Raw genomic sequence first — 27,124 nt, forward strand, 5'->3', positions numbered from 1 at the left:
AATGTCATGAATGATCATAATCATTCGAGTGATTCAAACCATACGATTTGTAACGATTGGTTGTATGTAAATAGTGTGATTGTTAATTACTATATAAGATCTTTCAACGCTTATACGTAACAATGATTAAATAAAAGGGCAATCCTGTTAAAAACACAAATATGACATTACCTGGCATTGGAGTGTTTGGCACAGGAAGTATTGTTAGAGTAATTATTCCCTTTTTGAGAGAGAAGGGATTTAAGATTAAAGCTATATGGGGCAGAACGTTATCCGAAGTATCAGAAGCAGCAGCGGATCTAGAAATACCATTTCATACGAGTCGTATAGATGACGTACTTCTTAGGAAAGATGTAGATTTAATTTTCATCATGTGTTCGCCAAGTTTACATGCACAGATTGCAGTCAAAGCTCTAGGTATTGGGAAACATGTAGTGTGTGATAAACCTGCTGGTTTAAGTCAAAGTGAAGCGTTAAAAATGGTTAGGGCTGCTCAATATTATCCATCGTTAATAAGCATAGTCAATCATAGTTTAAGATTTCTACCAGCATTTGTTACCATGAAAAAAGCTTTAGAAGAAGACTACTTAGGAGGTCCAATAACGGTTATTGAAATTAGAGTACATATGGGAAGTTTATTACATAATGGTTAGTATTAAATTTATGGTATATTTAACAAATGTAAAATGATCTCTATTTCTTTACTTACCTAATGTTTTCATTTATTGATACAGATTATGACTGGTTGTGCGATGATACGATGGGTGGTGGAATTTTAGCGTTAGTAGGCAGCCATGTTATAGACTTAATATTCCATTTGGTTGGTCAACGTGCTATAAGAGTACATGCTGTTGTTCGAACTTTTACTCAAACTACAAAGTATATAAATGGTATACGTCATATAACATCACCTGATTTTTGTACTTTTCAAATCGAGTTGAGCGGAGGAGCACTGGTTACAGCCACATTGAGTAATCACTTGCAAGGGCAGCTTTCTCAAGAAGTATTAATATGCGGCGGTAGTAATCATCTCCTTGTTTGCAACGGAGACTTGTATGGATTTAAAGGAGGACAAGAAGAAATTCTTTATAGGGATACCGAAGATTTAGAATTACCTCTACCTGTTTCTAATTCTATTCCACGTCCTTATATCAAAGGATTACGAAATATGATTGCTGCATTAAGAGAAGCTTTTCAATCGGTTGAAGACAAGAGAGGTTGGGTAAAAGAACCTGTATTTTGTGCTGCTACGTTTGAAGACGGCCTATATGTACAAGCAGTTATCGATGCATTACGTCAAAGTAACAAACGCCGAGAATGGGCTAAAGTTAATATTTTAACAGAAGAGCCTGATCCAAATCCATTACTGAGTGCTGCTGTTAGAGCTACAGCTATATCAATATAAAGATAGTAATTTTATGAAGGCAAATTACTATGTTCTAATAGATCAAAATTAATTATTACATTTAATTTTATTAAAAACTTTATAATTGCACACATATATATGCACACAAAATGCTTAGCATGTACATATAAACATATATTAAGGCAGCTAACATGTTTCTCTATATTGAAATAATATATTTAATATTAAATTGAATATTTTTTAGAAAATACATAACTTTTTCTTGAGATTTTATAGTTCAAATTGAAGGTTGTTTAATTTATATGTAGCTTTTAACATTATTTAATATTCTATATTTTATTATATTCGCGCATATATGTAAATATTTATTACAAAATGAAAGATATACATACATATACGTTGTATTTTTAATACCAATTACGTTTGCAGATGATCTTAGGAATTCCCGACGTTTACTCGCCGAAGTATTACAGCAGACTAATTTGTTTTTAACTATTGAGATATGTAGGTCGACTCTACCGTTGTTTGTTGACTTTCAATTCGTATTTACAATAAAACCAATATCAAACAGTTGAAGCTTTGATCTACCTTCACGATTGATGATATTGTCGCGGTTCTATATATATATATATATATATATATATATATATATATATCTTATGTAATAACTTTTATCTTAAATAATTTTTATTAATATTATACATTTATTTTCTTTTAAACACATATGGCGAAATAATGTAATACTATGATCTAATAATGACGTAACAAAATATACATAATTACAATTAATGACGCGCTGTGGCGTTTGTGTCGATAAAGACGAATGTAAATATATACATATATATATATATATATCGCGTATATACAGAAGGCTATGTGATATCGGCATTCTGAACTTTGTACGCTTACGTTATTTATTTTTGATCGCGTATATTATGATAATAGCGAGAAAAGAATTTTCTATCGTAGAATAACGCATTTTAATATAATTATTTGCCGTTTCATTAATTTTTTTGAACTTACGTATCTAAAATCATGAAAGAGCAAGAAACCTTAAAAGGATGGTACATCATATGGTGGTTATTTAAATTAATTGGATTTCCAATTACTATACCATGGTTATTGTACCATTTATTTGACATTATGCAGCAAAGAAAACAAAAGGCTATATTAAATAATAAGGTATCAGTGTATTTTAATTTTTGAGAAAGGATTTTATAATATTGTTATTTCATATGTTTTTTCGTTTTATTATACCATTTAGGTTGTAATGATAACCGGTGCTAGTTCTGGATTAGGCGAAGCATTAGCTCATGTATTTTATAGTTGTGGTTGTCGACTTATTTTAATTGCAAGGAGGGGAGCCGAGTTAGAAAGAGTAAAAAATACGTTATTGGAGAAACATTGCGTATGCTCATCGTATTCTATTTTATCATATATAATGCATATATATGCACACGCATTGTATTAGCAATAGTACATTTTACAGACAGTTCAGACTCATCCACCTATAATTCTACCTTTGGATTTAACTGATATCAATTCTTTACAATCCAAAGTATCAAAAGTTTTAACGATACATGGGAAAATTGACATTTTAATAAATAATGCTGGTATTTCATATCGAGGAGAAATTATTAATACAAATGTAGATGTAGACATTAAAGTGATGCTTCTTAATTATTTTGCACAAATAGCTTTAACTAAAGGTAAATATAAAAATTTATATATATTTAATAAATTTATTTCATTTGAATATACGACATATATATTGTTCTAGCTGTTCTTCCATCAATGTTAAAACAGCAAAGTGGACATATAGTGTGTATTAGCAGTGTTCAGGGTAAAATTTCGATACCACATAGGTTTGTATAATTTTCTAGATCTATATTTTTTATTAGGATAGTCACTATATATCATAATATACTAGGTCTGCATATGCAGCGTCTAAACACGCATTACAAGCTTGGTGTGACTCCTCTAGAGCAGAATTAGCTGAACACAATGTAAATGTTACAGTAATTAGTCCTGGATATATAAAGACTGCTTTGTCATTAAATGCTTTAACAGGAAGTGGTGAAATATATGGAGGTTTGTCTATTTAAAATATGTGAAATATGTTTAAATATGTAGAAAGCTTTGTCCCTTTGTATAAAAATGTAATGTGCTTGTAGTAATGGATCAAACTACAGAGCAAGGATATTCTCCTAAATATGTTGCCAAAAAAGTTCTACAAGCTGTACTGAAGAAAGAAAAGGATGTAGTTATTGCTTCGATTACCCCAAAATGTGGTATACTTATACGTTTCTTATGTCCTTCTCTTTATTTTTGGCTCATGGAAAAGCGTGCTAAAAAATTTACAAAAGAAAAGTAATTTTCAAATAGATAAAATCAGTGTAAATATCACTTCGTTTAAAAACATTACAGTGTAATAATTATTTAGTCTAGATTAAACAAACATTTGTTATTATCTATTACATTTTTCTACTGATGACTAAACAATTATTAATCAGCTTATTACATAAGTAATAACGATGAATGGTGTCATTAGTATACATATAAATACATAACACAAAGTGAACTTGATCAACAGACTTAAAATTGTTTTATTTTTTTTTTTTTTATAAATTTTTTTTACCACAAAAAATCATTTTAGATAAGTGCTTATATACTGCAACTAGTAATAAATTTAATATTGATATTATAATAATAATATTTTTGCTTTAATACCACTGTTATACTAAAAGGAAATTTTATTTACGAATAAAAGTTTTCATATGTATAAAATTATAAATCATGGTAGAGTATGTTTCAAATATTTGTTTTCTTATAAAAAGAGTATATTTACTGTTATCAAGGCAGTTCCATTATTTAAATACTTTACACGATTAAAATAAAAATATATATATTCCAAAGATTTATGTTACGAATAGTTTTTTCGAATATTATTATTACTATAAGAGATATATCATATATGTATAAATATATAGAATTGTCATGGAGTAGTGCATTAATGATTAAAACTTAGTAATTGTAACCAATTGAATATTATAAATATTATAAATATTATAAACATACCAATTTAAATACAAATATATATATATATATGTATATATATACATATACACATATATATATTATACATTTAATCTTTCAAATAGGTACATGTAACTTCACTAAATTTATCACAAGGGAAATGTTCTATATATTAATGATTCATATTTTATTGACATTTTTTTATTTTGACTAATAACTTTAATTTTGAATGTATACAAATATCATATATAAGAAAAATAAAATCACTCGGCTGTATTTAAAATATTAACCTCTTTAAATTATATAATTGTTTTTTTCATTATAATTTATAAAATTAAGATTCTACGCATTATCGGTAACATTACAAATCGTCTTATGAATGAGGGAAAATATATCTAAAAATTTGTATACATACATATATAGCATGAACCATGTAACGCATGTGATCGATCGAAAGTTTATTATTTTACAATTATTTATATTATTAGTGTACGTTTAAATCTTTTGTTTTTCTCACATAATATACTAGAGGAAACTAGAGGAAATTAATTATAGCATATTTCTTATAGGTTCTTGTTCATTTTAAAACAAGTCAAGGTGATCAAGTTTATGGTTTAATTTTTATATGTTTTAATATATTATACTATTAAGATTTGTTTTGCAGAAAATCTAGTTATAATTTCACATAATCTTCAGTCGTACAAAGATATTGATTTCATTCTATTTTTTTATATAAAATTTGGCATGAATTAATTAAATTATTATTATTTATTTATACACGTTATATTGTTCTATATTTTGTATTTTGTAAAATATGTATTTGATGTTGCACTTAAAACAATTTATAACGACACTATGTACATATTTATTAATAAAATTTTATATACATATATATATATGTGTGTGTGTATATATATATATATATATATATATATATATATATATATATACATATAATGTACAACAAGGTTCTTAAAAAATTCAAATGTATTTTTATGCTCAAATATCAAAGATAATTTTTTTCTTATAAATTTAAAATTAAAATTCGAATACCCAGTTGACTAGAACTTCTATATATTCTAATAATTCCAGTAATTCTAAATAGCACTAGTAGTGATTCTACTAAATAGTGGATATTATTTGATCAAATTTATACTATTGCTATAAATATATCAACAATTATACCATCGCTATAATTTTTTTTTTATTTATTATTTGAACAGACTTTTCTCACCAATGTGAAGTAAAACAAAAAAAGCCTTATAAAGAGGCAGGTAGAAAAAATGAGACGTTATTTAAAAATATTAAATAAAATGGTGACTTTTTATTCGCACATATTCCGAAAGACCTTTTTATTCTGAATAACTTTAGTTGAAAACATTTTTCAGAATAAAGCGCACATCAAAAGTTACAGAAATACAGAGTTCGTACACGCATTTCCATTAAGAATACACATTTGTGACGAGACATTATTGTTTATTGATATTATCTGTATCTTTCAGAATCATTTCGTCGAATACGACATCAGAATGTAAACAAACAAACATAAAATCATTTCGAACAGGCCTACGATTTGTAACGATTGGAGCAAAATATTCAACAAACGCGTCAAAAGTAAACACGTTTGAAAATAAACGCAAGTAATTTCAAAAGTATCTGTTAAAAGAAATATAATCATTTTCTACGGAATTCATTTAATAATTAAATGGGAGTGAAATTGTCGTATAGAGTACTACGACTCGCTGTAATTATTGATGTGTGCATTATTTCGAACAATAATAATAATAAGAATAACTTATTTATAATAAACGACTTTCGGAATATGTACGAATTAATCTATCATTCAATTTAATATTTGTTAGTAATATCTTGTTTCTCTCACTTGAGAAGACATTTGGAATTTTGTTTCATATTGATAAAATAAATGTTTTTTCGTGCGATAATGTGAAATAAAATTATACTGACGTAGCGAATTGATATATGAATACAGAGTTAGCGAGTCAGTCTCTATATAACATCAATTATAGTTCTGTTTATCACGAAATTTGAAATTTTTTAAATAATATAAAAGAAATTAACGTGAAAATATCATTGGTATATATAATGCTATGTTGTAAGAGAGATCTTTATCTATTTATAAGAGAGATGGTTTATCAAGAATTTCATATTAATTGGAATGTTAGAACACTAGAATACTTGGCCGTAAAGGTAGACGAATCCACACATATTGACTTATAATTGCTGCGTTCATTTTTTACTCGGTATGTTAGTAGAAAACCGAGTAATAGAAATTCGGGTTTTAAGTAAGAGGCCTAATGTTGATATACAAATAGAGAAATAATCTTTTTCCTTTTACAAGCTTCAAAATGGTTAATAACGTTTTATACAATAAATTGAAAATCTTTTAGAATCGTTCATCATTTGTTGCAGGAATGTTTACAATGCTCTTTTTTTGGGACAAAATTATGAAGCTTGATATACCTTTTTGAGTAAACATTTATTTACTCAAAGTTGGTTGTTTCATTTTGACTCAAAATAATTATTTACTGAAAACACAATGTAATCGTTAAAATGTTATATTATTTAAACAATTTGGAGTATAGAATAACACTATCATTTACAATTATTATGCACAGACACAGTCATTCGCTTTGATTCTGGTTAATTTCATAAAATGAAAAAGTCTAGGCAACGATCCTTTCTTCATCTTGTGTTCTGTGCAATCTACCTATTTTATATACAATCTAAAAATACACGATGCTACATTTAACTTCTCGAATTTAAAGTGGCAATTCTGTATAGTTAAGAGAGAACACATATTACTTTAATTCTTTTGGATTATTTTTCAATTTGCTTTGTGACAAAAATGATTATAGTATAATCAGTAAATTATGGATCACAGAGTAAAAACACCTACAACTCTGAAGATAATATCCGAAGCTAAATGCAATTGTCAGGTGAAGTTATACATTTTATGTAGTACAAAGTCTCCTTTGTATAAGCAAATGTGATTCTGTGTTTCTTCTAATATAAAGAATCCTATGCTAGGCCTTGCTTCAATTTTTGATGATGTATTGCACGGCCCTTATGTTGCTCCTTCAATTTAAAAACAAGATATAATTCGTTTTTAACAATCAAATTTTCACTTAAAAGCTTGGTAAATTCTCCATGCACTAATGCTAATCGCTCCCAGTGTAACAGTCGCATGAAGAATTCGTCTCCTTGTATCATCCTTTCTTACAAGGAACGTTGGTGATGATGGACCTAAGATAGCTAACACTTCTACGTGTGGTAGCTTACTTGTGTCAGTTTCTACTTGGTATTGACAGCATGGATCAAACTGCCATGATAACGTATAAAGTCCACAAGTTATAAGTGATACAAAACCTAATGTGCCACAAATATAAGGTCGATCGCCCCATATAAGACCTACGAATATTAGAAACCGATAATTAAATGGACAAAGTATTAATTACAATTACGGTATAAGGACGTTAACAAACCTGTCGTGATGGCTGTTAAGCCAGATAACGTCGCAGTTTTATGAAGACAATTTCCAACCGTTATCCATCTGGAAGTTTCATCTCCTAATTTCGATGGTTCAATAATGATTAAAGTACATTCAGACTCGAGAGCTCTTTCTAACTCGTACTCAAAAGTTTCATGAGCATTTTCACTGTCATACACTTCTCTAATAATTGCAACTTTTGAGTTATCATCCCTGTAAACATAAAAACGTTACGATTTGACAGAACGATCGGTTCCATGCGTCTGGATAAGCAAAAATTGAATGAAAAGCGTATAAGAATAAATTACAAAGATGTAAAAATGTACGTGTGTCATAGTACAGACGTTAAATGTACCTTTTAATAAGATTGTTTTGCCATATAAAATCATATAATTTTAAACCTTTGATTCGTCATTTTTAAGAGTACTCGTTAAAAATTGATATCTAGCACGTGACATTTGAAAGTAGATCGGACAAATTATGATTTTTTTGACCATTTGTTTTCTTTGCATGTTATGTAAGATGTCTGGTTGAATTTAATCAGATTAAGATTCGTTTCGATATAACATTTTTCCATATTTCTAATGAACGTTTATACGTTTCTTTTAATACTAAAATATATTATATTAACGTTATTCTACAGGGCGATTAAAAAGTGAATGTAGAAATTGAAAGCAAAAATGTAAAATTGTTGGAAAATATTTAAAATACGTATATACTTTGTACCTTTCAACGATTCAGAATTGCAACTTTAAAACGTGACATAGTAGACGCTCTTACAATTTACTCAAATACTCTTTGCGATTAAATATTTACGAATATTAACACAAATAAAAGGTTAATTTGTTATACCCAAAGTATAACGTTAGAGGTTAACTATATTTTGCATTTAATTGCACGATATGATAGCAAGATTTTACGTAAACATCTTTGCGACTAATAAATACAACTTTTCGTATAAAAAATTAAAAATAATCAGAGCTACGAACCTGTAAACACCTTTATCTACCATCTTTACAGGCAATCTCATAGACGATGGAACAACAGTCGTTCTGAACCCGGAACAAATCTACGGATATAGAACCGGACGTGTAAATCAGCTGATTGTTTCACATACGCGTATGACTCAAGTAGTTTCTCAAAACTAGAAATAATTTTTTAATAGCGATGTACGAGAGACAACGAAATATCTTTATGAAAATTTTATTAAATAACGTAGCTCGTTTAATGTTCATTACGAAATGAAGTGAATATACGATACATGTATCAACAGTATTATTTGTTTCGAATGAAAACATATATCAAATTATTATCATTTAATAATTCCCGCCTTTTATGTTTTTAGGTTCATGCGTTTTATTGTTTCAAGATGTCGCGATATATTCGATTCGATAGTAGCGGGAATAAAAACGCAATAAGTAGTTCTGTGTTGCTCGAACAATGTCGTTCGTCGTTTCTTTTGTTTTATAAATAATTGGAACGATCGTGGGATCGCGTGCTACAAACATTTCGTAATTCTGGCACGGTGTATCGTACTCGTCGCGAGGAACGCGCGCGCGCGCACACACGCACGTAACACAAGCGCAGCAGAGAGACAGAGGTAACTTTGGAGGATTGCTTCGAGATTACATAATTGGTACCTCTACTATCGAATATTTCGATGCGTATGATCAAAGAAACGTGTAAAAAGGAGAGAGTCCCGTGCAGAAAATGTCGCAGCAAAAAATGTCACAAGTATATCCGAGGTCGGCCACTCGGACCGAGAAACACGAGTAATTTTTTATCGTCGATATTGCTTCACTTGTAACATTCGATTCGATCGAAGAAAATCGTATCGTCCGTAAGACGACGTAAGAAACAAAAAAGAATAGAGAAAGATCATAAATTTGCATGGCATCAGAAATCGACCAATGGTAGAAGGCATATGTCAAGGAAATATGGCGGATACGCGTTGGTAGCGTCGGCGACCAATCGGCTAACGAAGATGGGCCGATAGCTGGAGAAAGATCGGAAAGGGTAAACGGTGGCGCTTGGATTAGAGGAAAACGGGGTACGGTAGCGCGGATCGCGGATGGATGTACGCGCGAGTTTCGTTCTGTCATGGATATTATCGGACGGTGCGTCATAGCTTTGTCCGAGCATCGTCGTCGCGCTCGTCTACGCGCTCGTCGTCATCGACGTCGCCGGCGTCGTCGTCGTTCTCATCGCTAGATAGAACGACCCATAGCGCCCGTGGAGACGGCATCAGGGCGCGTACACGCGTCGCACGCGAAATTCAGGATTCCGTGCTCGCGTTTCGTTTCTTTCTTGCGGTGGTGCATCGAGTGAAACGGACGGAAGGCACGCGAGAGGGAGGGGGAAGAGGGAGAGAGAGAGAGAGAGAGAGAGAACGAGGCTTCTCCGTGATTTCATTCCAACGTCCACGTGCTTTCGCGGCTTAGGCAAGAGATTCTCGAGCGACGGGTGCGGCGGTGAAAGAGTGGAAAGGGAAAGAGGGGGTTTGGCTTGATCTCTCTCTCTTTCTCTTTCTCTCTCTTTCTATGCCGGAAGGTGGTAGGAGTGGGGGGAGAGCCAGTCCGCCGTCGACCTTAGGAGTCGAGCGGTCGTTTCGTTGCATCGCGTTTAGTGCGTGTCCGTCAGTGCGCGAGTCAATGACGACGTCGTGAACGCGCGAGAACGCGCGTGCTCGTGCGACGACGCGCGTTTCCCGCGACGTCGAGAGAGAAAGAGAGAGAGAGAGAGAGAGCAGAGAAGATAAAGAAAAAAAGGTGGGGCGACGCGGAAGGGAGAGAAGAATAAAGGAAGCCAAGAACGAAGCATCGTCGAATCGTTTGATCGCACAGCACGTTTGCGTGCTCAAATCCACGCGCGTACGCACGTACGGGCGGAAAACGTGCGTTTCGTTCGCTCCTGCGTTTAACCTCGAGGAAATCAAGATTCGTCCTGCTCGGTGTTTCTCAAGGATTCGAATAGTCTCTTTTAAGAGCGTGACAGGGTTGGAGGAAGACCGGGCGGGAATTTCAAAAGGCGCCAAAGTGATTCGAGACGTAGGTTAGGGGGCGATACTTTCGGATTAAGGGGGTCCGCGAAAGTGACGCGAAGTTGTCGCGAATCCCGAAGGAGGAGAAGGAGGAGGGGGAAGGGGAAGGGTGTTAAGACGGTCAAAGGATAGCGACAGAGGTCGATAGAAGATCTAAGAAAATAAAAAGGGAAAAACTTTGAAGAGGGGAGCGAGTAAATGGAACGATGTCGTTGCCACCGTCACTAGTGTTGCTGTTTTTATCGGCCGATAACAATCGTCGTCCTCGTCGATAAGCTCGCGCTCGCGTCAGTGTGTCGCGATGTCGAGCGGCACGGCGGGCGTCGTGCGTGCTACCGGCGCCGAGTGCAGGAAGTTCGCACCAAACATATTCAACAAGAGCAAGTGCAGCAGCTGCTTCAAGCAGAAAGAGGAGCACAGTGCGGAGGCTCTGGAATGCAATAGGGTGAGTTTTCCTTGACGGACTCTATCTTTATCTCTCTTTCTCTCCCACCTCTGGCTCTTTCTCTCCTTATCCCTCTATCTCTCTACCTCTATCTCCTTTCCTTTCTTAGTCCTTCTTTCTCGCGTGCTCTTGCGTGTCCTTTCTCTCTCTCTCTCCCCCTCCCTCTTTCATTCTGCCACCCTCCTCCATCTTTCTTGCGTACATGCTCGACTCGACGCGCCTCGAGACGTCTCCCTTGGCTTCTTCTTCTTCTTCTTCTTTCTTCTCCTCCTCCTCCTTTCTCCCTCTTTCTTCCCTTCCCTTCCTTCTCTTCTTTTTCGTCTTTCTTCTTCGTCGTTGAATTCCTCGGCACGATCGGTGAGGAACAACGGTAGGAGAGGCAGGGAGGCCTCGTAGGGATCATTGCTGTTACGTAAGTCATACTTTTTCATTCGATCTGCTGCTACCTTCGGGGCATGTCTCAAAGGAGCAAACTCGATCGATCGATCGATCGATCGATCGATCGTTCGTTCGTTCGTTCGTTCGTCGGAGAAGCGTTAATTGCTCGCTTCCTTCGCGAGATACTTCTGTTACGACGCATTTTCTCTTTTATACGTTATAAAGATGCGTCACCTATGAGAATTCGTCGTTCGTTATTCCATCGATAAAGGTGGTCGCTTCTTTTACGTACAGATTCTTCGCAATCGATTTTCTTTTTTAAGGACACGGCACGAATCCTTTTCGATTGTTATCGACGTTCTCGCGGCCTTGGCATCGTGACTTTTACGTATAGGTATGCCTTTCGAATCTACGTTTCCTCTCGCCGTGACGCATCACGTTCGTCTTATCGCGTAGATATATTTATGCGGATTCGACGAAAAAAAAAAATCTCGATGCGCCGATAAGAGGTCGTACGCATTCTCTTATCTTGGACTCGATATACTCGAATCGGAACGCGAAGATATCGTTTCGATCGAATGAAAATAAAAGGAAATTAGACTTTTGCGTTTTTCGTTCTACGGAGGAGAAGGAGGAGGAGGAGAAAAAAAGTAGAGAAAGTCAGGATCCTTTTTTATATCTTCTTACTTCGTTAGAAAAAAGAAGTCGAGTCGAAGTAGAGCCACGCGTTTCTCCTTTCTTATACTCGTTTGCAAATTTCGGAATGCTGGCAGCCTTGCGACCTGTTCTCTCGGTGCATTCCAATCGCCTTCTTCCAGCACCCTTTATAACTGCCTGTCGGAGAGCCGTTGCCTCGTCGACTTTCGAAGGAACGCAGTAATTTGCGTGAGAAAGAAGGGGGGAGAGAGAGAGAGAGAGAGAGCACGGTCCTCTTCCTCTTTTCGTAACAACGTTCGAAGAGACAAAAATGACGAGTCAAATTACCGGTATAATATCTAACTTCGGAATGCTCTTTCGAACTTTCCCTTATCGTTAGGAAATACATTCTCTTATTATCTTTTCTCCTACCTTCGACTCGTCCATAAGATCGTGTTTTTATGAAATTAAGAATGGTTTCGTGTAGGTCACCAACGCCTCTCTTTCTCCTCTCTGTCTCAGTTAAGATCATTGCATGAAATTCCACGAATTTGCATTAAGTTTCAGGGCTTTCGATCGTCGCACAAGGCATATTTCCATATACACCGCACGTAGAAGGTCTTGCGAGTGGTATACGTATAAAGCGAAATACGTTGCCCGATTGCTTTACCACTAATTACGAGAATACTTGGTTCTCTCTCTCTCTCTCTCTCTCTCTCTCGATGTACGATCTTAAGGAAGCCGTAAGACGTGCTTTTTACGAACGATACGTTCTCGCGGAGCAGTCAAAAGCGTGTGCCCGTTATAAAAGCGACGGAGCTTATTTATATCGGTTTGGTTTATGCATACGAAGTACGTATAGTTTGTTCGACTATAACGGTTATACACGAAAACGACGTCCGACTTACCAATGACCGAGAACATTACCCGCGAGTCCGACTATTTTTTGATAAGAGTAGATGAAAAATCGGTAGATAGCAGTTTCGATCATATTTTCTTCATCGAGACGCACGCAGTACCTTCGACGGCACTTTCCTATCTCGATAATCCCGATAGAAATTTGACACGAGACGAGAGAAAGACGGGGAGATAAGATTTCTTTAAGCGAGACACGTTCGCGATGAAAAAAATTCTTCCTCATCGTCATCGCCCTCGTCGTTGCGTTTGGCATTCGAAGAAGATGAGCGAGAGTCGAAGAATTTCAGTTTCCGTTCTTACAGCGATACGAAGAAATTTTGACGTTTGCCCTTCGAAATTCTCGCTACGCTAGAGAAGGTCAACATTTTTTCTTTCCTTCTTCGACGACTGACAAAGACGGCGAACGTTGCCGCGTAACGTGTTCACGCGTCTCTCTCTCTCCCTCTCGGCCGCATATTTACTTTGCTTACGACTCCGAAGCGTATGCCATAAGCGAGATACTGTTATGTTCGGCGCTGTACGACGTACGACGACGTATCGCTTCGTCGATCTTGATATTTCTTTCTCGCTTTCCTGAGCCATTCGGCTCTCGCTACAAAGTTTCGATGAAATTGCGCCTTACGAAAGACGTACGTATTTGTACAGATAAGTAGGTGTATACGTTGTACAAACGTCGTTCTCGACAGCCTTTGCCGCTTTGGTGCGAGGCGGTGACACGGTCGATGTACGGTCGCGACTTTTCGCCGGACCGACGAAAGAATCGCCATTGTTTTTCCTATTTCATCGAGGATTGGCGAAAGCGGTGAAACTAGTGTATCGCGTGGTGGCAGAAGCCGCGAAGCGAGTTTTGCGCGCTTCTTAAACGTGCCGTTACAAAAAGGTAAAAAATCTTTAAGAGCGGGCATCCAGTTGTAACGGTATACGGTATACGGAGGCGAAAGAAAAGAGAGGAGATCGGTTCGATCGTTAAGCGGGTAAAGGCTAAATGAAACGTCCTGTACGCGAGAGTTACTAGTGAATGGGAGTCGAGTCTAAAGCGCGCGCACCGTCGGTGGCCCGCTTTACGGTGTATCCCGGATAGATCGCCCTCGAGCGATTAATCGAGTCTGCGAAGGCGAAGAGGAGGAAGAAGGCTCACCGCCAGCGAGATAGACGGACCACGAAAGGAGGGAAGGGCGCTTCTTCTTTCCTTCGAATCGAAGCTTTTTCCTTAGCCACCCTCCTCCTCCTCCTCCTCCTCGCTTCGGTTTCCTGCCTTCGAAGTCGCGGAGAGCGCGCGCACGCTTCTTACCTTTATAAGGACTTCATTGAAAACGTCGTCGACGGAAAACGAGCACGCTCGAGAACCTATCACCGGCCATCGTCGGCGCTACTACCGTCGCGCGCTTTACAACTTCTCCTTACAGACCGACGAAAATACTTTTACGAGTTGGCCATCGCGCGTGCGTCGAATGGATTATTTCTTTCTACACGTAGGAACCTTTCTTCCCTCGGAGAGGGAGAGAAAGGAGGCTCTCGCAAGGATTTTTTTACCATCTCGGAGATTGCTCCTTCCTTGCGTTTTCTCCTCTCATAAATAAATAATACGACGAGCGCTACGTTATTTCGATTTTAAATCCGTAGAGAGACGAACGAAGAGTCGTTTTTCCTCGTAGGATTCTCGGGACTTCCAGGAAGATTCTATGGGTCTCTAACATGAATGAACGATCTCTATCGTCCGGGCTTTACCTTAACGGAGTTACTCTTAACGAGAAAATCTGGTTCCGAGACGGTTTCCGCGTAGTCGTCTCTTCGAGGGAAGATGACCGTGGCGCGAGTAACTCGACCGATCTTTCCCCTCGAGCAGCTCTCTAAGCTCCCTCTCTTCTTCTTCTTCTTCTTCTTGACTTCATCCGGTGAGACAGCGCGTTATCTGCGATCTCGACGGAGGATCGGCGTAAAACTTGGGAGCGCTCGTAAAATGAGCGGGATTTTCAGCTCTTACGCTTTTTAGCTCGTCCTCTGGGACGAGGAGAAGTCTCTCGTATCTTCTTATCTGCGAGGAAACCAAAACACAGAGAGAGAGAGAGAGAGAGAGAATAAAACGCGATTGGCAAAGATCGATGAGTTATTTCGTTGTTCTCGCTCTTTATCGTCGTCACCGCGCGATCGTTTATCCACTCTCGGTCGTTCGTCCTCCCGTTGACCACCGGCAATTAGCTTCACGGTCACGACAAGGACATCCACTTCGTGATAGACTAAACGCAGGTCGGCCAAGTTATGAGATATTGCTCACCGAACGGACGGCCCGGGGTGACTCGAACCGGACGGATAATAACGGCACTGGATTTACTCTCGATCGAAATTTCTCTTTTCCATTTCCGTTCTTAATTGATATCGCTAGGTAGCTGGTATATCTCAAGCTTTTGAAATTCGATCATTTTACCAGCGCGTTTTTAGTCACGGCGCCAATTTTCTATACGGCTGACGGACGAATTCAGTCGAATAGTCATACATTAATGCTTAGCACGATTGAATAACTCATCGGGTAGAAATCTCGGTGCTACTATAAGCGTGCCTGGAATGCCGATTTATAGGTCGATGAAGTTCGATCGAAGCGCAGAGGATGATTATCTGTAATCGAGCGGGCATAACGTAGTACCAGATCTTGTTTCTCCGATGTGCATCGGCCAGTCGTTTGCTAGTCTCTCTCTCTCCCTCCCTCTCTCTCTCTCCCCGTTCCTCTATCATTTTCCCCTCGTCGTGTTTTAAATATATGTACGGTGTGAATCACCGAGGAGGAAAGCCACCACGCTATGTAGTTACTTTATTATGTCAGGAATTACTCGAAGGCGCGATGGGTTCACGTAGCATTAAGAATAAACTCTTGAAGACTGGCGAGAGGGAGGGGGAGAGGGAGAGGGAGAGGAGCAAGCTCGAGCGAAGAGAGAACTCGTCTTGGAATAATCCGCTGCTTCTTACGGAGCCCTCTGATCATTCGATTTAATTGTTGATTTATTCCAAACGAGAATTCATAAAGCGCGTGGGAAAGCGATCGGACCGGTTTCATCGATCTATTTTCCTTTCCTTTTTCGTAAGCGCGATATCAGGGTTAGGCTTTCGAATTTGAAGGATTTCGTATCTCGACGGCTGGACGAATAGGTCGATTACCTTAGATGGCGAGAAGGCCCAACCCAACTGCTCCCAGTGTGCACTCTCGTTTCCCTCGCGGAGATCTTATCCTGACCTTGCAGTTGGCGTATAAATGATTTATAAATAATGTATGGAGCGCATTTATTTGTACACGGGCGTACACCACGCAAAGTGGGCCGTAGAGGAGCGATGCGCGATAAAAAAAAGCTTTGCGAGAGAGAGACACGTAGCTGATATTTGTCTCGGTTCCTCTTCGATTCATTCACTCGATCTCTCCCTCCTTTTACCTCTTCGACCTCCCACTTGACTCGTCCGTTGGCACACCGTCTCCTATCTCTCTGGAGCCTTGGCGGCTGCGACGACGACGACGACGACGACGACGACGACGACGACATTGCGCACCGTAATGCGCCAAAGAAAGGAAAGACTTGATTTTTGTTCGAGACACGACCTCGGCCAGCTCGACCGAAATCGTCAATGAACGTACACGCGCGCAAGAAAAACGATCCCTATTTCCTATCTTTTCTCCGCGTCTCCGATAGCGATAGGATAGGTCAACCAACCTTTCTCGAGTATCCCATCGAATTCTCGCGTTCGAGCGATAGAACGAAGAGCGCGTAGTCACGTGGAAGCGAAGAACTTTCCACCTGTCCCCGATCTTATCTATATACTCTCGGTGAACTCGCCGTGTAAAACCATACACGTGCGATCTCCGTGCTGCATTGCACGTGCATCGCCGTGAATGGTGCTACACGCTCGTTACATTTGTCTTCGTTGCTTTCTGGAATTTCGCGTGTTACGACGTAACCGAGGAAAAGGAAAACAGAAGAAGAAAAAGTCTTCTTTCTTTTCGAATTTTGCAAAGAGAAATCGTATCTTTCGTTCTTCGCCGGCTTTATCGGAGTATCCTCATCGAAGGAGGAATCATCGAGATCGATCGAAACGAAATTTCTTTTCTCGGAATCCCGTTCGCGCGTATAGCTTGCTTTCCACCTGTTCCGGATCTTATCTCTCTCGCATCGCTCGACCGGTGAAACCTGCGAGCGAAGTCGGCGACGACGACACCAGTAGCCCTCCTCCTTTCATCCCTCTTCAACGACGAATCCCCGCGATCGTCGAATGGAGGGCAACCGCTTACGCCTAAAAAAATGTACGTCGTAGACGTGTACCTGCTTACGTACACGACGTATACGCGAGCTTGTCCGCGCCGTTGTGGAAGATTAATTAATATCGCGGTATCGTTCGCGGCGAGCAATGACAAATTGGAGAAAGTGAGGGCAACTCACTTTCCGGTGGTCGTGACTCTTGCGGGTAAGACACTCCATCGTGATAAAAGTCGTGGCGCAGGGTTGGAGCGTAATACGAAGAAGAGCCTGACGCTTCGAGCGCCAAACCTATCGTTATTGCCGTTGATGTTGTTGTTGTTATTATTTTGCATTATTTTTTATCCTCCTGCAACCACTCGAAAGAAATATTTGAAGAATTTCATGCAATTTGTGTCGGAATTAATTGGATCGCGCATAACGCGCGATAATTATCTACTAGATTTCATAACGATTTTCCGTTTCTCGTCTCGTAACATTTCATTTTTTTTGCTCGTACTTGAGAAAAGCATAGAGTTTCTACTCGTTTGGTGCGTTGCTCTCTAGTCACGTAAGATTAATAAATTTGAATTCTTCTGTATTTCTTTCGACAGAAAATGCGTTAAATGTTTGCCTGCGTTACGTGACCGAGGACGATGATTTGGCGTACACGCATACGTACGTGCATTGCGTAACGCAGATACGTGTCTTCTAATCCTCTATCTCTCCCTCTCGCTATCGCTCTTTCTCATTTCGTCGTATCTCGGATCGGTCGCTAGCTCGCACACGGTTTACGCAATGGGAAACGCGTAGGAAGATGCGGATGTAATATGCAGATTGAACAAAAGTGGATCACGTGGTCGAAACCGTAGGAAACAGGCGGTTCGCGCGTACTCCGTTATATCTTATCCGTCAGGTTCGTATCGGAAAAAATAACGTTGTAATCCTGGTTGGAAGCGACGGCAAACCTATTTTTTCTTTTCTTTTTTCTTTCTTTCTTTTTTTTTTTTTTAATACTCTGGAGTCGACGAGTTTTGTTCTTACTCGCTTCGTCGCATTCGGTAAACGCAAAAGGTTTTATGAATGCTGCTCATCGAGCGTTCTCGAGTGATTCGTTGTTTGCATCGAAATTACATAATCTCGCGGCTCGATGGGCAAGGGTCGACGAAGCATCGAAAACATTTTTCCACGGTGCAGCCGCGACGCTTCGTCGAGCGAAACGTTTTCATCGGCATACCTACGAACTGGTCCTATCGATTACCGATCCGATCTTATATCGATGCTCGTATAATATTACTGCTCGGCTTATATCCCAGGTGGAAGGAGGAGGGCGGATATCGTGTCTCATAAAGAATCCGTCGTATAAAAGTCGATCCTAGAGAGGTCGGTCTCGCTCTCTTTCACTCCTTCCTCGCGGGAGGTGCACGCGATTTCGAATCGTGCTCTCACCGAAAATAACAATCGATGACGCTCCCGTGCACGCTGATTCGAGGAAAGCGCACGAGTATCTTTCCCGTGACACATCTCGCAGTGGGTCTCTCGAGTCGATCCATCGTCGAAATTCCGAAAGGATTACTCTTCTCCGAGAAAAAGGATGATTCGGTTAGGTACGAACGTAAAAATAGAGGAAAGGAGAGAAAAGGAAATGGAAGAGAGGAGAAGGAGGGAGGACGGTAGGAGGAGGATGTAGTATCTCGCATAATCTGCGTCAGGGGATCGCCGTGGTGGTGATGGGTGATCGATCGTTACATAGCGTGCATGGAAACGATCTCGCTTCCCCCGATTTGCGATCCTCCCTTTCTCTTCTCCTCCTTCCTTTTGCCAGTCATGAATCCCAGTGTCAGGGCCGTAAGGAGAGCTACGCGGCAACGGGATCTCTCCGCGCGCTCGGTGGAACGCGGAAATCGAAACTTTCCTTCCTTTCCAAGACTCTCTCTCTCTCTCTCTCTCTCTCGTTATCGGGCACTGGAAAAGATATCGACGAGAGATACGAACGAGATATCGTAGCGACTTTTGTACGTACGAGGAAGATAAATAATCCGATAGACGACTCGTGCGAGCGACTCGTCGCGCCGACTAGATCTCGACGAGCTTTTTGCCTTTGCGTTTTTATAATATTTAACGTCATTTTTCCGTATTCCACGGATCGATGTATCCTAGAGATTCGATAGAATATCGACTTTAACTCGTCGATGGAAGCCTTAATAGAGAGGATAAACTTGGTTTTCGTTATTGCGATGTTATCGGTAGATACGGGACTGGTTTATAGAACGGTCGAAGGAAGATGGAAGGAGAGCAGAGACGAGAAGATCGTAGTCGGTCGGTCTCCGCGTGATTATAATCTCCTCGTCACTATGGCGGCATGCAATCTGAGACTAGAAGCATGTCATTCGGTTGTTCGCAGCTGCCAAGGCCTATGGTTATCCCTTCGTTGCCCATCTTTTTTCTTCTCCTTCTTCCTTCTTCCTTCTTCCTTCTCCTTTGCTTTTTCTTCGTCCTTTTGGAATCCGCGGAATCTTTATCGCGAACGAACCACAGCCCAGCTTCGGAGAGAGAGAGAGAGAGCGAGAGAGAGCGCAACGCGGATACTCACGTAGATCGCGCTGATCGATAGAACCTCGAACGCGCTCGGTAGCGCAGATCACTGTAATATCGAATCTCGAGAGCCCCTTCGAGCTCCGAACGATCGAAGAATCATACAGGAAGAGAATCTCGAGACACCTTTCAACATTTTCTTCGATCGATCAAGCTTTTCCATGTAAATCGTTGCAGCTGACGCTTCGGCGAAGCGAAGCAGACGTTTACACTAATATTAGAAGCTGATAAGATAGGTAGAGAGAGCTTCCTTGTACGCACTTGTTCGACTTATAATTCTCTTCGGATTAGCTCTAATCGAACGAACGAAAACGAACAGGATACTCCCATTAATTAGTCATCGAGGAAGCAATTCGCGCTAATTCGATATACCTACGGAACAAGTTCTTCGCATTAAAGAAAATGATTAAAAAGAGAGAGAGAGAGGGGGGGGGGGAGAAAGAAAAAAAGGGTCGTTAACGAGGCGGCCTCGTTGGAAGAGTAGAATAAATCCCGCTTTGGCGAGGCTTTAACTTAGCTGCTCGAAGTACAGAGCAAAGTCACGAAGGCGCAAGTGCGCCGCAGCTGCTGCGGCACTCTTCGCGAAGAGAAGAGAGAGAAGGGAAAGGAGAAGAGGCGGCGACGTACGAAGCGGTGCAACGTCTAAGCCGATGGCTAAGCCTGCTATTCCTGTACGTTCTATACTAGACGGCACACAGGGCAATGACACTCGTCCCTGTCCCGGTTGGCTTCGCGCTTGCAGGTGCGCCTTTGCATCTCGCGCACAGCCACTCTTCTACGGCCGCCGCGACGCTAATTTCATCGATTCCCGAATGCTCTCCCTTCGGACCTCGGATCTCGATGCGTAAACCGTCGTCCTCCTCCTCTCTACCCTCCCGCTATTTGCGATAAATACTCGTCCTCCCCTCTCCGTCCCTTTTGCACGACCTATCCTTCGTATCCCGTCGAGTTTCCCTTTACGTTTTATCGCTCGTTCTAATTTCATTTCGGTCCGACTTTCGGCGAATCCTCGAGAGAATTTCTTTTTCTCCGTTTCCGTCTCCGTCTCCGTCTCCGACTCTAAGAATACACCGTCGGTCTCGAGAATCATCGGGGAAAAACCAAGCCGCGTCGAACTCGCTTTGCGCTCGTGACCCCGCTTCTCCGTCTCTTCGAGTTTAGACTCGCTTTAGTCTCGTCATTTCGATCGCACGCCGAATCTTTTCCGTTCCGACCCCTTTGTCCGGTCTTTCTTACGAATCGGCCAACAGTTCCTTTTCTTTCTTTTCTTCCCTTTTCGTAACTTTGTTCTCATCCAAATCCCTGATCCCGCGTCGGCCAGTAGCCGTGCTACTTTCGTTAATTTTCTCTCCGACGCGTTGTACGTTATTACTTCTTATTGTTGGCCGGAACATTGTTGGCCGCTCATTGTGGTGGCGCACGTAAGTGCGGCGCGCCGGTGCGCGCCTATAAGTGCATTATAACGGAATTATTAAGTTAATTGCGGTTACGCGCGCGCGCGCGCGGCGGACTAATTGTAAGGCTAACGTTCTGCGAGCTTAGATATATCTGTATGCAGCGCGCGTATCGCATTAAAATAACCGTAAAATACGAACGTTCCTCTCGCGAGCTAATCTTTTTTTCTCCTCTTCTTCTCTCTCTCTCTTTTTCTTTTTTTCTTTATCCCCTACCTTACGTGGAAGGAAAGAAGCCGCACATCGTGGAACGCTTCGAATCCTTTTCTTTTTATTGTCCGAAGATTTACCGATAAAACCATAATGGTCGCCGTGCTTCTTGGTTCGCGAGTCGGGCGAAAAGTCTGGCAATTTTATGAGCCAAGAAAGAAACGAGCGAGAAGTTGATTACAGAGTTGCAAAGATTGCAGGATACGCAGGTCGACGACGCTTGTATCGAGCTATCTTCCTTTGACGTGCGTCATCGTCGCGATGCTACATGTGCGTGACCGTCGATACTCTTTGTCATTTCGAACGCATCGCACGTTACGATCTCTTTTTATTTTTCCAGCTCGCTCGCGTGCGTGCGTTCGTCTTGTGTACGATGATCTTCGTTAAACGTTTAACGTTCGTGAAAGATAATTCGACGAAACAGAAATATGCTTTTTCATACGACGACGATTCAAAGATCGTCATCTCCGATTCGTATCCGCTCGGTAGTAATTTACAACGCTTCGCGTTATTATTTCGGAGATTTGCGAGGAAAAAAAGGCTCGTTACGTAAACCTTCTCGTTTCGTTTGTTGGTCCTCGGAGAAGCTGATAATTCATCTAAATGTCTCGCGACTCCTTCTTGCGATACCAGTCGTCGTGGAGTTGCTGAAAAAGTTGCTCAATGATAATGCAATTCTCGCGCTTCTCTCTCTCTCTCTCTCTCTCGCTTTCGTTCGTACTCTGTACTTTGGTAAATAGCGATTTTGCGATTGCTGGGCGTTGTCTTCTTTTAACAATTTTGCACCGGACACGAGTCGGTCACCGCAGACCGGTTTTTTACCCTACTTTCTCTGCCTTCTGATATTTTATTCTTCGATAACCCGACGCTCGCGAACAACGCACGTACCGTCCAAGATTTTTACAAAATCCGCGTCACGATGATGAATGAAAATCGGTCACGTAGCATGCCGACTCTTGATAGTTGCCATTTTTTCGCTAAATAATCTGCTCGAGCGGTCTAAAAGAGTAACGAGTCGATCGCGCAAAGGGGCGTTGCGTCGGAAAGGGTCAGAGGTTAAACGGAGGAGGAGAGGGGGAGAGAGAGAGACTTTCGAGGGCGTTCGCGCTGCGGTCTCCGAGATAAAAGCGAGCATCGTTATAGATGCTTTCGAGAATAGCGAGTCGGTGGGGTCGACTTAAGCGTGCCACTATGCCAGTAACAGTACTCCTCGTAAGAGGATCGGCCTCCGAGGTCATGACCCGCGTCTCACGTACGTGGTACCACTTACCAGCCCTCTAACCGACTTCAAATCGTTCTCGAAAGCACCTGCGCGTAACAAGATCGTCGTTCCTTTTTCTCATTCTTCAAACCTTTCTCCCAATTTCCAAGGTCCGATAACGTCGGAGATACGCCTCGACGTTCTTCACGATGTAATTGCACGACGAAACTCCGTCGCGTACTCGATAGGATCGCAAAGAACGGAATTAAACGTTGCCATCGGGTGGCTCGTAAAGCTTAGCGCGTTACGTTATAAATATCAAGGTAAGCGAGCGAGCTGCAGGGATGTGAGAGAGCGTCGTTGGTATTTTCTACGTCGTCGACACCTCTCGGATCGTAGATCACGGAGAGAAAGAGAGAGAGAGAGAGAGAGAGAGAGAGAGAGAGAGAGAGAGAGAGAGAGAGAGAGAGAGAGAGAGAGAGACAACGACATCGATAAGATTTAACTCGGCGACGTTATCGTATCGCCGCGGCCGTCGAGATATATAAAAGCTAAGAGCGATCGCTCGATTTCGAAATTTTTCGGGGTAATTGTCGTACGATCTTATCGATTTCCGCGATGCTAAATTTCCTCCTACTCGGCATCTCTTTGAAATGTGTCAATTATCTCGGTTGGCGCGCTTTCTCGAGTCCAAGACTCGAGGTTTCTCACAAGTAATGGCGCTTGTGCTCTCGGAACTTTTTCTTTCTCTCGACTGGAGGAACGGTAGTAGTAACAGCACGGCAAGAGCCGCACACAAGAGAGTGTTTCCATCTCCAACTCTGGTCTCTCTCTCTCTCGCTCTCTCGGCTCTACGCCATCTTGAACAGTTGGTTGCATTTAGTGACGAAACTAGGATACTGGTATTAGACAGGAATCCGTGCACGCGTTGCTCCGGGGCTCGTGTCATTCGAGTGAAAGGACCCTCTGCTCTACCCTTTGTCGAGGTTGCGAAGGACGAAACTTTGCGCTCGATCACGGTGTATCGATATCGTCGTTCTCCTCGCCGAGCCTCGAGAATGATTCCAACGAACTCGTCGGAGCACCGCGGCCTCAACCACTTTAATCCGCGCGCACACGCACTTACGCCTCCAGATGATTCGATTCGACCCGATCAATTGACCTCTCGCGATCCTACGCTCTCTCGCTCGGTCGGCCGTCGATATTAAATCATCGGTGGAATTAAACATTTAATGGCTTTATCTCCGCCGTTCGTTGCACTTTTTCACCGAGGACGACTTTGTTCGTCTCGCTCTCGATCAAAGTCCTTAGACGCGTGCCTCTACGTTCGATCGCGACGCTTCGAAACGTAGAAAACGTAAGGCGACGTTCGGCCGATTAGAATTACAGTCTCGTTCAAACGGCCCGTCGTAAACGAAGGCTTTCCTTTTGAAACCGTTTTCGAACGGTCGCGTCTATTAATTGTTATTTGAAGCGACGCTCTTGGTTTCTCTGCCACTTACGTCTCCTCGCGTGGAATTCTAAACCGGAAGTGAGGTACGCGTACGAATGCCAATCAGCGAGATTAATATTCCACGTCCAAGCTCCAAAGGAATTCGAATATATCGTGTTACATTCTTAAATAGTCCGACTCGTCCAACGAATTTAGTCGGCTAGATAAAAATGTGCTTGCATTTACGTATGCGCGTAACGGTACCTCGAAACGCGCCTTGCCGTGCGCAAGTCGCTTCGTCGTCTTCATTGTTTCCTCAGTGTTTCTCTCTCTCCCTCCCTCGCTCCCTCCCGTCCTATACATTTTTCCGGCATTATCGAGCCATCATCATCCTCCGAGACCGCATTTCTGTTGCGTCGCGTAAAGATAATCGCAAGATTCGAATGCGCGTAATTAATATTACGTGCGAACTCGAACGCCTCGCGACTCGGATCGTACGTTTTCGAGCAGCGCGTATAACTGTATTTGCAAATTGACGGAAAAGCGTGTGCGCGGTAGAAAATAACGGTCTTCGATCTCTACGATCTTGCAAAAGAGATGAAAAACGATAGAAACGTTGGCGTATCGGTTCCGTAACGGTTTCGGTTGTAGTTAATATCGGTAAACGCATACCGTCGTCCGTTTGAAATAATACAAGAAAAAGGAAAGGAAAGGGAAAAAAGAGAAGAGAAAAAGGACGAAGGAATAAAGGAGAAGTGGGTCGGTCGAACGTACTTCCGCGTAATTTCGCATAAATAAGACGTTTTCGCAACGAATCGACGAAGGGAACCGAAGGATCGTCGATTTTTACGAGAGAACGTCGAAATATCTGGACGAGGCGCGTAATCGTTACGAAGCATTTTCATTTACGGTCGAGTCACGATTCGAATTAAAGCGCGCGCACTTTCGAATGCGATCCTACGGTGAAGCGGAGCGGTTCGAGTCGCGAATCGTCGACCGAGGAAACCGCGTACCTCGAATACGAATCGGAATTTCTATTCACGGTCGACCGTGAAATCGAAAACTTAGGCTTTGTCGGTAGTCGAAGAAAGTCGCGTACGAAGATGCCACTCAATGGCGATTGTTTTCACCGTGCTCTTTCTTGTCATAGCGAGATCATTGTTATTCGCGATTCGTTTAACAAAAGTAAAGGAGAAACCTCTTCTCTCTCTCTCTCTCTCGCAAACTTTCGATTTTCGAGCTTCCACGCGACGTCGTTTACTTTCCCAGAAAGAGGCCATTTCACGAATCGATAATGATATTGCTGCCGTTTGGAAGGAGCGAGGGAGAGAGGGAGACGGAGTCGAAACGGAGCTCTCTTTTTTTTCGCTCGAATATTATACGCGTACGCGCAAGTACTTACCTGTTATTGCCCTGGGCAAGCACGAAGCGCGCAGCAGGCCAGTCATTGCCGACAAGTGCGCATCACGACGTCGTTTTACCTATATATACCGACGTATTCTATGCGCGTAACGTATTTACGACCGTATTTACATACGTAAGTACTCGCGTACCTACCTCTATACGCGTAGAGACGTCCCGATCCCGATCGTATTCGATTACGTCATTTGCTTTTTGTCCGACTCTCGAGATCGTTAATAATATAATAATCCCGTGCGTGTCCTTGCGAAGGCAGACCGAGCCAGAGAGCCGAAAATATACGATCGGGATCATCCCGCTGCTTCGAGGTTCGCTTCTTCGAGGTGAACGGTGAAAATGATAACGCGCGACTCGCGCCTATATAACGCGGCTTTACTACGGGTTTACGATTCGTGGAAGAATTCTTACAACACGGATATTTCGCGGATGAGGCAAATAAAATGAGAAAATGCGCTGATTCAGAGGCGCGTGCGAGAGCGAGAGAGAAACGTTTGACCTTAAGAAGGAAAAAGAAAACGTATCGAACGTGTAATCGTAATATTTTCCACGAATACAACGCCCGAACGATAAAGAAACGGCTGTTTACGTTGGAATGTTTTTCTTTTTTACGAGGATTTTTGAAGGATAACGCGATAAAAAAGGTCGTACAGCGATTTCGCAGAGACGTTTACGCGTCAGAGAACTTGTAATTATTGTAAGAGTACGTAGAGAGAAGGAAGGGGAAACGCCGAAGAGCGCGAGGTGCGATAACGAGCATCGATTTCCAAGGAAATTTAAACGTTGCGGAGATAGAGAGGATAGTTTTGTAATCCGTAGGTGCGAGCAGCATGCGAGGCGTTCCGTTCCCATCTCGTTTTTATTCCCGATAAGCGCACGATTCTCACCTCGAGTCCGCGGCGGAGGCTTGTTAGCGATTTGCGTGGCAAGAAAAATGGCCGACAAAAGTCTTCGGCCGATTACGCTGAAACGTAGCTCGAAGTGGCCTCTCTTCGTTTCTCTTAAGCGACAGCGAAACGACTCGTTCGATCCCACGTCTACGACCTCCAACGATCTCTTCTCTTGAGTAATTCTTTTGGAATACCTACGGTCGCGGTCCTCCCCTCCCCCCCATGTTTGTACGCGTTTGTGTGTACAGCTGCATCGCTATTGCGAAACGCTCGAGAGGTAATAATCGGCGTAACGTAACGGAGGAGGAAGAGAGAGGACGTGCGAGGGCTCGGCGAGAAGGGAGCGGAGTTTGCTTCTGACATAACTGCGACTCGCGAGCGATAA

At 41.4% G+C, this 27,124-nt stretch overlaps 4 protein-coding genes across 7 annotated transcripts in view; 3 read left to right on the forward strand and 1 right to left on the reverse strand.

Annotated features, from left to right (window-relative positions):
• The first annotated feature begins 17 nt into the window (after positions 1 to 17).
• LOC127063540 (glucose-fructose oxidoreductase domain-containing protein 1) lies at positions 18 to 1,761 on the forward strand. Its single transcript, XM_050993485.1, has 2 exons — positions 18 to 648; positions 735 to 1,761. Exons 1-2 carry the CDS (start codon positions 162 to 164, stop codon positions 1,403 to 1,405), a joined length of 1,158 nt encoding a protein of 385 aa, XP_050849442.1. The 5' UTR covers positions 18 to 161; the 3' UTR covers positions 1,406 to 1,761.
• Positions 1,762 to 2,259: 498 nt separating this feature from the next.
• On the forward strand, positions 2,260 to 4,093 carry LOC127063543 (dehydrogenase/reductase SDR family protein 7-like). The gene is made up of 6 exons (XM_050993491.1): positions 2,260 to 2,548; positions 2,631 to 2,774; positions 2,856 to 3,075; positions 3,147 to 3,231; positions 3,297 to 3,457; positions 3,541 to 4,093. Exons 1-6 carry the CDS (start codon positions 2,402 to 2,404, stop codon positions 3,738 to 3,740), a joined length of 957 nt encoding a protein of 318 aa, XP_050849448.1. The 5' UTR covers positions 2,260 to 2,401; the 3' UTR covers positions 3,741 to 4,093.
• Positions 4,094 to 5,335: 1,242 nt separating this feature from the next.
• Positions 5,336 to 25,873, reverse strand: LOC127063557 (transmembrane protein 11 homolog, mitochondrial). Its single transcript, XM_050993510.1, has 5 exons — positions 25,836 to 25,873; positions 22,356 to 22,447; positions 8,900 to 8,979; positions 7,906 to 8,123; positions 5,336 to 7,831 (listed from the first exon to the last, which is right to left on the reverse strand). Exons 3-5 carry the CDS (start codon positions 8,938 to 8,940, stop codon positions 7,545 to 7,547), a joined length of 546 nt encoding a protein of 181 aa, XP_050849467.1. The 5' UTR covers positions 8,941 to 8,979; positions 22,356 to 22,447; positions 25,836 to 25,873; the 3' UTR covers positions 5,336 to 7,544.
• The window catches only part of LOC127063516 (protein outspread), a 62,106-nt gene continuing 44,284 nt past the window's right edge, over positions 9,303 to 27,124 (forward strand). For 2 of the 4 annotated variants that reach the window (XM_050993414.1, XM_050993413.1), the window contains exon 1: positions 9,303 to 11,395. In XM_050993414.1, coding sequence (XP_050849371.1) covers positions 11,252 to 11,395 — 144 coding nt within the window. In that variant the 5' untranslated portion in view covers positions 9,303 to 11,251. The remainder of the gene's footprint in view (positions 11,396 to 27,124) is intronic. The other 2 variants (XM_050993411.1, XM_050993412.1) reach the window with 1 other exon arrangement.

This window comes from Vespula vulgaris, chromosome 4 (genome assembly GCF_905475345.1).
Source record: "Vespula vulgaris chromosome 4, iyVesVulg1.1, whole genome shotgun sequence".
NCBI classification, from domain to species: Eukaryota; Metazoa; Arthropoda; class Insecta; order Hymenoptera; family Vespidae; genus Vespula; species Vespula vulgaris.